This window comes from Lepidothrix coronata, unplaced genomic scaffold (genome assembly GCF_001604755.1).
Source record: "Lepidothrix coronata isolate B3197 unplaced genomic scaffold, Lepidothrix_coronata-1.0 Scaffold171, whole genome shotgun sequence".
NCBI lineage: Eukaryota > Metazoa > Chordata > Aves > Passeriformes > Pipridae > Lepidothrix > Lepidothrix coronata.
The window spans coordinates 2061249-2071880 of record NW_016690351.1 but is presented as its reverse complement, the minus strand read 5'-3'; the positions used below and the strand labels follow the sequence as shown (position 1 = coordinate 2071880).

General features: G+C 38.7%; 2 protein-coding genes across 6 annotated transcripts in view; one reads left to right on the top strand and one right to left on the bottom strand.

Annotated features, from left to right (window-relative positions):
* Positions 1–936: 936 nt before the first annotated feature.
* CUNH4orf33 (chromosome unknown C4orf33 homolog) lies at positions 937–9493 on the bottom strand. Its single transcript, XM_017829928.1, is given in 7 exon segments — positions 937–3431; positions 3628–5258; positions 5366–5417; positions 5618–5668; positions 6445–6454; positions 7716–7899; positions 9379–9493. Coding segments are annotated over 5 exon segments (501 nt in total). The 5' UTR covers positions 7897–7899; positions 9379–9493; the 3' UTR covers positions 937–3431; positions 3628–5051.
* Positions 9494–9609: 116 nt separating this feature from the next.
* The window catches only part of SCLT1 (sodium channel and clathrin linker 1), a 35264-nt gene continuing 34241 nt past the window's right edge, over positions 9610–10632 (top strand). For 2 of the 5 annotated variants that reach the window (XR_001877194.1, XM_017829927.1), the window contains exon 1: positions 9610–9887. The gene's annotated coding sequence lies outside the window, so the exon portion shown is untranslated. The remainder of the gene's footprint in view (positions 9888–10632) is intronic. The other 3 variants (XM_017829925.1, XM_017829924.1, XM_017829923.1) reach the window with 2 other exon arrangements.

Genomic DNA, 10632 nt, shown 5'->3' with positions numbered 1-10632 from the left:
TTATTCAATATTTCAGATTGATGTATTTCTTTAGAAAACTGTACCTGGATTGAGGGTAGAAAAGAAGCCAAACAGTTGAATGTACAATACTTAGAATTTCCAACAGATGGCACTTTATAGCAAGGAATCTTTATTGTCTACCGGAAAGAGAGCAAAAGCAATTGGATGGCTGTGCGCACTGACATCCTAAAGTCTGCAAGAGAAAAAATGTAATATCCTTAAATCTGAGAGTAGAGTTCTATAAAACTGAAGGAACAAAGAGGGAATCTATAGCCAAACAAAACCACTCAACTAACATTCTATCTCAGATATTAATCACACTGACATGTTCTTCCCAAAAGTGGAATATTTCCATCTTCTTTTCTTCTCACTTACAGCTAAACTGAAAGACAGCAAAGAAAATATGACCATCAGACTGCGGTTATTACTGCATACAAGCTCAGAAGAAAACAGAGAATAGTTTCAATAATATGACTTAGAAAGTCCAGTCTTGTGGAAAGCTTCACAGGCATTTTGATATCTAAAGCTACACAGAAGATTTTTAGAACCACTTATGATCTAAATAAACAAGAAAGGCCTGGAAGCATTTCAGCCTCTGAGTTACAACCCAAATTACTACCCAATTTACACTTTTGTCTGTCAATATTATCTAAGTAGAAGGTGCTTACTTACGAGATTCACAAAAGGCAAACTGAGAATGACAACATTTAAAAAAATCTGTGGGAGCTAAAAGTTATCTTCAGCTACCTGAACAATAGTTCAACAAAGTCAGTCTTCTTGGATATGCACAGAGAAAGGACAAAATGATGTGATCAGATGTGATGATGACATTTCAACAGGATGCAGGGTGTCCTTTTTCTATTAAAGATCCGAGAAACATGTCTTGGTCTGAATCCTCTCACTGAACTAAGTAGTTTAATTTTAAAGTCACCTATGTTTCAGATGTAGAATCTGCTTAGTGGGCAAGCTTCCCATTTTCTAAGTTAATTTATATAGGACTAAGTCAGCAGCCAAAATCAAGCAGTACTTGCTATGCTAGACAAAATAAAAGGAACATGTAATTTGTAAATCCTGTGAGAGTTTACAGATAAGATATTACCATTTAACAGTATTTACTAGTGTTTAAACTATTCATGCCAACATGTAGAAAATATAGCTACATACATGTACAGTATTTCCAAATCTAAGTGGCATGCAAAAAAATTCTCAGACTTCTTTGCTATATCCTTAAGGTGATGTATGTCAAGGGAGAGTGGAAGGTTTAGACAAACTTATTTAAAAAAAAAACCCTGCTGCTGATCACGAGGTGCAAAAAGGACTCCCTTACTTTCTAAAGTCCTTCTCGAAGACGGGCTGAGGTGTGCCTGAAACCTCTCTTAGCCTTGGAGTGTGTCAACAGTTTAAATTTAAGGAATTATAGAGGTGTGATTAAAACAGTTTGTTCTGCAAGTTTTTAATAATGGCAAAATGGATATATTTATATAAAATGAATTATCTATTATCACAAATGAACAGACAAGCGAACAGAAGAAAGACCATAATCAGAATTATACACTACACAATATAAAAGCTAAAAATCTCCTATTAGGGTATCATATAACATAAAGTAACAAAGCTGTAACAAAGCAATTATATTAAACCAATTGTATCAAAGCTAACAAAAGAAACAATCATTAAGTAGAGATTGGTAGAGATGAGATAGCACAAAGATCTTTTAACCCCTAGGGAGTAACCAGGAAGAGGCATCCCTGCTTCAGGGAGAAGCTCCACACTTCAAGGAAGCGTGTGGAAGAGTCTGCCAAATGAAAGGTGGACCAGGCTTTTATAGTTGTGCCAGACTATATAACTATATACTCTGGTAGTCACAGATTACAGGCAAGCAGACTAGCTTATCTGTCAAATTCTGCTTCAGAAAAGCAGGATTCGAAATCTGGTGAACCAGGCTGGTTTTAGCATAATTCAATACCAAGACAGCACCTGGTACCAGCAGTTGAACTTGCATGATAGCTTGAGTGATGGTTTGCATTGCATGCATTCTCTGATCAGATTCTAGGCCTTATCAGGGTGGGCTATCCTGCTACAACAGGACAAACCATCATTTGTAGGCACTCAAGTCTATCAAAAGATTTTATACTGAACATTATGTGTTCCAGAACCTTTTCCTGAAATTCATAAAACCTTTTCTAAATCTATCCTCTGTACCTAAGTATCACTAGAAACTCCACACTGAATTTGAAGCCGAGATGTCTGTAATACAGATGAAGTTCTCACTTTGGCACCAGGCTAGGGAAAACGTCAAGTATAGGAACATAGAGGAAAGGGTAGTGTTATACTTGCAGTGCAAGTACTGGGACACCAAAATCCATGAAAGCTACATTTCTCTCTGTTCCTGAAGGAGGCATTTTTTCTGCTGATTTTGATCGAAAAATTAGGCATATAAGAATGTCATTCAGCAGTCAAGAAACAAAAAAGTAGCAGTGAAAATACAGCAGAAATGCAGCAACTACCAGAATCCAAATGATTTCAAGCCAGGTATTGGCCTTATCAGGCTTTAGAGCTCTCATGAAAACACAGCTGTAATTTTAGCATATTTTTTCACTGTCATTGGTAGCAATAGATTTATCTCTTGCACAGATGAAAAACTCCATACCCAGATGAATTGAAACATGAGCTGTTCATTCATTTAGAATCAACTGAGCCACATACTTTACTGTTGATTTTAAGACTGATTGATGACTTTGGTGTCAAGGAAAGCCTTACTAATCTGATATTAAAAAACTCTGCTCAGAATGGTGTATTTAACAGTAAATCTGAGACAGAGAGAGATAGAAAGAAATAGAAAAAGGGTGGTGAGGGCAAGAAGAGAGTGAGAGAGAGAAAAATAGAAAATGTATTACTACTCCATGTAATTGGGCAGCATCCCATAGGTCCCATTTTTCTGGTCTTGGTGGTGAGAGGGATACCTTGGGGGTCTTTGATTGTTTATGACCCCTTCTCAGCTGCCTCTCATGTGAATGCCCCATATGTACGTGGTCATCCTGGGGGGGGAGGGGGGCAGTTTACTCTGCTTCGTGTGGAGAGATTTTGCCATCACACTCCCGGAACCGTTCTCCTCTGCCACCCACTGAGCTCAGCTAGGTCAGATTCCCTGAGCCTTGTTTACTTCTCCTCAGACCTGAAATGATTAGACAATAGTCTTATCTCAAGCTTCCCTTCACAGTCCAAATTCCAGTCAAGAAGCATATTGAGGAAGAGGGGGGGATTTCAGTGGTTGCAGACAGGCAGTTGCTTCCTTGCAGCTTGACAAAAAGGCTTTCTATGATTTTGACAATGTTTAAGACATTAATAACATCTCAGTCCATCACAGCTACTTCCAGTCTTCTCCTATTACTTCTTTCATGTCTAAATCCTTGAAAAATTCCAGACAATGACTGCAAAGAGAATAGAAATAAACAAAAAAAGTCATAAGTCTTGTAAACATGTCTTTAACAAAAGACAGTATTCTCAATACGCTCAATTCATCTTTATTTTATGGTTTTCTTGGACAGGAATGTAACCGGCATTTCATGTGTTCATTTTCCAAAATTTGAGTTTATAAATAAAAAACACTACTGTGTTTCTGAAAACCTTGTACTGTAAAGCACGGGGCAAAATCCTCAGCTATGAAGAAGTATCACCCAGCAGAAAGTGAAGTTAACAAAGTGCTCGCCTTTTAAACTCCCTCAGCTTATGCTGCCTGGAACCGCTGTCAGAGAAAGAGCAATGACATCTTGCCTTATGACATATCCGCACTCCAGTGGAGCCAAAATTTACAAGTCTTGACCAACTTACAGAGGAAAGGAAGACTGGATGGGATAAGGAAGCCAGTAAATATATTTTTTTTATAAGACTAGAAACCTCATTTTCTTTTAAATACTATGAATCATTTCTTGTTAAGAATTTTTTCTTTAGGCTATCATACAGAAACAATAGAAGGAAGGCACCAAAGCCAATTGCTAATAAATACTTACATTAAAAAACCGCCAAACAGTAAATAGAACATCTGACACCACATTAATCATTTAAAAAGGTGAATGGAACTCTTGTATTAGGAGGTAATTTGTAAGAGTAAAGACAAACTAAGAATAATGAAAGCAGCAAGGAACAGCCTCTTCGTATAATCGCATCTGCTACCAAGGTCTGAAAAATACAAGGGTTTTTTTTGAAAGCAATACTGTAAAAAGAATCCCTTCTTGAAATTATTACAGGCTATTACAGAGAAATAAAAATATCAATTTCTCACAGAACACTGCTAATGTATTTTATTAGCAATAGCTTAGAATTTTTAAAAATAAATAGCTGCAGAACCTAAGTTTTTCTTAAAAAAAAAGGCAACAAAGAGTAATTTATCTATGATTTACCTTACTTGTCATTGTATGTTGTGTGACAAGGTTGCATAGGAAATATAGTCTGTTCTCTAGAGCTAGTTAATTTATAAAAAATGACCAGAAGTAACAAGTTTTATCAGACCAACCATCTCAGCCACACAGCCAAAGAAAATAAACAAGCCCAAAGCACAATTTAAAAATCAAGATTCTCTAGTTCTTCTAATGATACTGGGTATCCTTTTATTATGCTTTTTGGTTTAGTCTGCCTTTTCAATTTTTTCTACAGTATGGAGCCATCTGTAGAGGTGAAGTTGTTTAGAACAGTAGGGGAGTAGCAAAAGAGATTTACAGGAAATATATCTGGTGAAATTATCACTAAATGGCACTTCAGGAGGTGCTGGAGGCAAGGGAAAAGTAGAACAACCTATCTATGATTTAGCTCAGGAAGGTGATCAAGCAGATGTCAATAGTATTGAATGCATTGTTTTCTATACACCTAGGGGATAACATGGAAATCAAGCACTGATTACAGCTATCTGCCTCAGTGCTCTATACAAAATACAGCACCAATGGATCCAGAGCTAAGCAGTACAATTAAAATACTAGTGCCACTCAGTCCTAAAACTAGATTGGTTTTCTTTAAGTATTCCAACAATAGTGCAACTAAAAGAGTTAATTTTATGTTTAAAAATCTGCTTTCTGTCCTTCTTGTAGTTCATGTTGAGGCACAAGATGAAGTGCTTTGTATTTCCTCTCTTCTTTTGAGCCATGAATTGCAAATCATTGAACTTGTTAGTGCATTTATGGTGGAAAGTAATTACAAGGAATATGAGCTTTACCCTCCCTTTTGGTTTTCATTATGGTCACCTCAAACTCTAAAGGAAGTTCTTTCTGTTAAAAGAGAGAAAAAAAAGAGGTAATGTCATCTTTCGATCAGAAAACAGGTACCTAAAAGTAGTTAGTTTTTCTGCACATTGTGAATGTACTTTACTACTTACTTTCCATACTTTTCTTTTGCCAGAAAGCAGCAGTAGTAAGTGCTGCCCGTGGCTGTCAAAAACCCACAATTTTCTTAAAACGATGTCAAGTTATCAGTGCCAAGTTATTACTGCCACAAAGATGTACATTCCCCATATTTAAACAATTTCTGTGTCGAGTATGTATATATGTAATACATACATATATATTACAAGCATTAGAACTAGAAGTGTAAATTAACATTTGTGACTTTTTCAGAGTGCTATACTTACGGACAAAGGTCAACTCCTAAAGAGTGCTCAGTTCTGTCACTTGGAAAAATGCTTCTATAACTAAAAGAAAACCCAAAACCAGGCTGTCAGTATTTTATATTAACTACTTTGTAATGTCCTGAGATCTTCATATCTCATTAAAACCATTCTGTTTTCATGATTTTCATGCCAGAGTTTGACTTGTTTGTGTACAAGCTACTGACAGTTTTCTAACTATTCAAAATGCTGTGCTATAATTCTAACTTCAAGATCTTTTATTTTTCATGCCTCTTATCACAAAATGTGTTATAACGTACTGTACTAATTTTATTAACTTTACCAACTCCAGCTTTGAAAACACTCACCTTGATATAGGAGAAAAATAAGGCAAATCTAGTAAGATTAGTTCTCCCTGGAGTAAGAAATGCATAAGCATACAGTTATTTCATCCTGTATGCTTGCTGTGAACAAAGCTAGCCAAGACAGAGTAATCATACTCTCAAGCAGGCACTCCAGGTAGAGCACTTAAGTGCATAAGTCTTGTGTTTGCTGGTAGCCTGAGGATTCAGAGCATCAGACACTTACAGCAGAGCACACCCCCCAAAACTATGACTGCTAAATCTCAGAAACAGTGAGAAAACATTTAGCTCTTAAATGGTTTTTCCCTGTAGATGGGTGATATTTTGGACAGAGGATTACTGACCAGGTATACCTGAAAGCCGTCTACTACAGAATCGTAGAATATGATGAGTTGGAAAGGATTCACAAGGATTATTCAGTCCAGCTCTTGTCCCTGCACCAGACCGTTCCCAAGAGTCACACCATGTGCCCAAGAGTATTGTCCAAACGCTTCTTGAACTCTGTCAGGCTTGGTGCTGTGACTTCCCTAGAGAGCCTGTTCCAGCACCCAACCACCCTCTGGGTGAAGAACCTTTTTCTAATATCTAACCCAAACCTTCTCTGACACAACTTCAGGCCTCAGTTATTATAGTTGAATCACATTTCAGGAACACAAAGTAGAACTACAGCGGTGTTTGTCACATAAAATTACAATGGTAATTGTAATTATTAGAAACCTTTAGTTAGAATTATGATTAAATATGACTGATATATTTATTTTTACATAAGCCTATTATAATAATATCAAAGAGGTGCTAATACTGTTTCAGTAGAGCTTTAATCAGAATAGCTCAATAATTAGGAAGTAGAGAACTTCTGGAAACATTCAATTCTTGCATTACTCAAAGCAATGAGTAAAAGTGACAGGAAAAGGAGAAAAAACAGCATTACTATAGAATTTTCCCCATTACATTTGGGTACAATTTTGAATTGTATTTTTTGAGCTGCAACTTCTGTGTTTTACACCTTCCTATTCCTCAAAGAAACTTTGGAAAAGCAATTAAAACACTTTACTTCTTAAAGTAGAAGTAGAATCTATCTTTAGGATTTCACTTCTACTTAGTTCCTGCAAAGGAATTTATAGATATATGCCACAAAACTATTTTGATATTCAAATATGTCAATCCTCTGATAGACCACAAGTTATATCAGTTACCCAAAAACTAAGTTTGAGTGCATATACTATTGACAAGATCAGGAAGAGTCAACCTGAACATCACTGAAGTCAATTCAGCTCAATGAGTGACCCAATACACTCGCTTCTTTTCCCAGTTGTCTGAATTGTTGCACTACTACAGACCTACAACTCATGGTTAGCAGTGCCAGTGATGAAAATCAATTCCCTACCTACAAAAAGAGCATCACTCCTGAGTCAATCTGGAGTAGTTTTCATCTGAATATAGCAGGAGGCTTATAGTTACTTGCGGAGCTGTTTAAGGGTAGGGCGATGATTACAACTGCATTCTTTCCCAGTATTCTTTCACAGACTCCTCAGGATATAGCAGAAAGGAAAATTTTTACTTTACATTTTAGGTCTGACCTGTAAAAGCAGTACTGTGACCAAAGAAACTGGATTAGATATCATACAGACACAACTGTTAGATCAGTTTGAAAAAACAACCATTAATGACTGTTAAATAAAGACTAGGCATATTAACTTCAGAGAAACATCAGTGTCCACAGAAATCAGATCTATTTGCAGCAGAACAGTTACATTTACCTTCATAGTCCCACAGCCTATCGAAAGGTTTCCCTGGCTCTCCAAGTGGTGCTTGAGGGTCATTACAGAAGGGACCATGAACTTCCATTAGCAGTCCTGCATTGTCTGGCCTCAGCCGAATCATAACCAGGTTATGGCTCACAGGCAAACCATCCCATCTGTGTTTAATTCTAAATTCCATATACTACATAAATGAGACAAGAAAGTTCTGTCAAAGAAGATCTCAGATTTCATGCTTACCCAGGAAAAAAAGATATGCTTTCGTATAAAGCAAAAAAATAATATTTTTGACATCAAAACTGAAACAGATTAGCTTTGTAAAACCACTAAATAAAAAGTTACATGAAGGCTGCTTCTCATAGGTTTTTATACCTGCAGGGTTACAAATCACTCTGAAGTCTTATCAGGCTTAAGGCTTTTCAATCAAGCATCTAAACCTTCCAAACCCACTAGAAATATTTATCAAGAGAACAGATAAACAAAACAATCTCCATCTCATGGTCTTAGAAGATTTGGTAACACAAGAAAAATAGATTGAGAAAAACCTTTAACGAATGTTCGAGATACAAGAAAATGAAGCAATTAGCTAAAGCTTTTCTTTGCGGTCATTGCAAACCAGACAAACTAAGGGATTTCACAGAAAACTGCAAGCACATCTTGTTAAACACACTGAATGTTTGCAGAGCAGTCAGAATAGAGGATACTGCAATGAACAGCTGATGTTACTTAGAAATAACTGTACAAGCCTTAAGAATAGCCTCAATCTATCTAATAAGCAAAAGAACCAGTGGTACCCAGTTTACAACCATTTTATGGCCTGTTACTCCTACCCTTCTCAGTATTACAAGTTCATGCCCATCTCTACAAAAAGTATCCTTGACTTGTTTCCTTTCTCATCTCCCAGCCATAGGAGAGAACTGGCAGTGCGTAGCCTGACTGAGAATTATGCACATGCTGTCAAATCCTGTGACTAGAGAGGTGCTGGCTCTGTAGCTAAATTGTAACCACATTCCTTTCAGTTGGAAGCACTAGATTGGGTTACTTTATCTCTACTCAGATACCCATTTTCTTGGGAATCACAGACCTTGGTCACAGCAGCTTTACATCTCACCAGCAAGGAGACAGGTACTGTCATTGCCTCCCGTTTCACCTTACCAAGGGGATTTGCCTCTTCCATCCAAAACTGACGGCAAAAAGGGTAGAAACAAGCAGGAAGGAATAAACACTCTGTTTATTAGTTGCTTCCAGGGGGAAAGTTGGAAACTGAGTCAGAGACAGCAGCTTTTACAGTATTTAAGATTTCATTACTTGAATCACAGAATCAATTAGGTTGGACAACTCTTCCTGGAGGTTTTTAAGGAAATGGATGTGGCACTTAGTGCCATGGTCTAGTTGACATGGTGGTGGTTTGCTCATAGGTTAGACTCGATCTCAGAGGTCTTTTCCAACCTAATTGATTCTGGGACTGCCATCCCTAGTGTAGCTTAAGACTGTGCCCTCTCGTCCACTCGCTGACTGCCTGGGAGAAGAGGCCGATCCCCACTTGGCTACAACCTCCAACAGGTGGAGCGGGCTCCACGTCGCTCCCGCTTTCGGTTCCCGCCTCTGCTATTCTAGCCACAAACTAATTTCCCGAAGGGGAGTTTAAATCCTGAGCGCCCACCTTTAACCCAAAAACTCCTCAAGCGAAGTTTTAACGAGGGATTTCTTACACCTTCAGACACCCCGCCGCTGCGGCTCCCGAAAAGAAGCCCGGCTTCACATGGAAACCGAAAGCCCCTACCACCACTCTCCCCCACAGCCGTAGAGCCCCGCCCTATCTGGGCTCCACGTGACCGAGGCCGTCGCTGAGGGCGGAGCGGAGGCGCTGGCGGACGGGAGTTGTCCTGTTCCGTTGTGAGGCTCCGCCGTCGGGTATGGAGGTGGCTGTGGTGGCACTGGGGCTGTTTTCCTCCCGGAGCTGACGGTAGGGAGCGGAGGGACAGCTCCACTCTCCGGTCCCGCCCGAGCGCGTCCCTGGGTGAGGGGAGCCGGTCCCGGCGCCCGCGAGTTGCCGCCTCCACCCATCCAGAACGGCTCTCGCCTTCCCTGCTCGCGAGCGGCTGGAATAAGTGACTTTTCCCCGGGTGTTTGACGAGGGGAACTCTGCGGTGGGAACGCGGGCACAGCCAGGTGAGCGTTGGTGGCAATGAAAATTTATATTCTTCATCAAGTAACAGCGTGAATAATAGTTTTAGTTAACTAAACACTAGTAATTAAAAGCTGCTAATTACGGTAGTAGCCAAAACCACATGCGTTTCTGTGTCAATGCCTCGTTAGTTATGAAACCACGGCATTTCCTATGCTTGGCTTACACCTCAGAGGTAGAAAAAGCGCTCTTGCCGTTTACTTACGAAATTTGCTTTACAGACTAAAATCAGTATTTTTAGTTACACGATACAATTTTGATAGTTTTAATATTTCTTAACATGACAATCAGACTACACCTTAGCAAAATACTGGCAAAAAGAAGTTGCTTCTGCACAGCTTATATTCCTGTAGATAGGAAATGGGTGGATGTGTTGTCCGAAGAACTGTCACTGTCCCTAATTAGTGTCACAGGAAAACTTTATAGGACAGTAGTAAGACAAGGTCACAGTACATGAAGTGCTATTAGCTGTGCATTACTCAAACCTTAGAATCTGAATTGGTACCAAGTTTCTTGTGATGGCTTTAGGTGGCCAAAGATGAAAGACCAGTTCTTGATTCCAAAGACCTCAGTAGCAGAAAAGTTTCTGTTTGAACCAAGAGTCATTCTGGTTCAAAAATCTGTATGTTTATTGAACTTTGCGGGAGTGTTCATTATGCTGTTACGTGACGAAATCATAGTTTTTCAAACATTTGGAATTTTGCCTTTTCATATTTATTTACTTTTTCT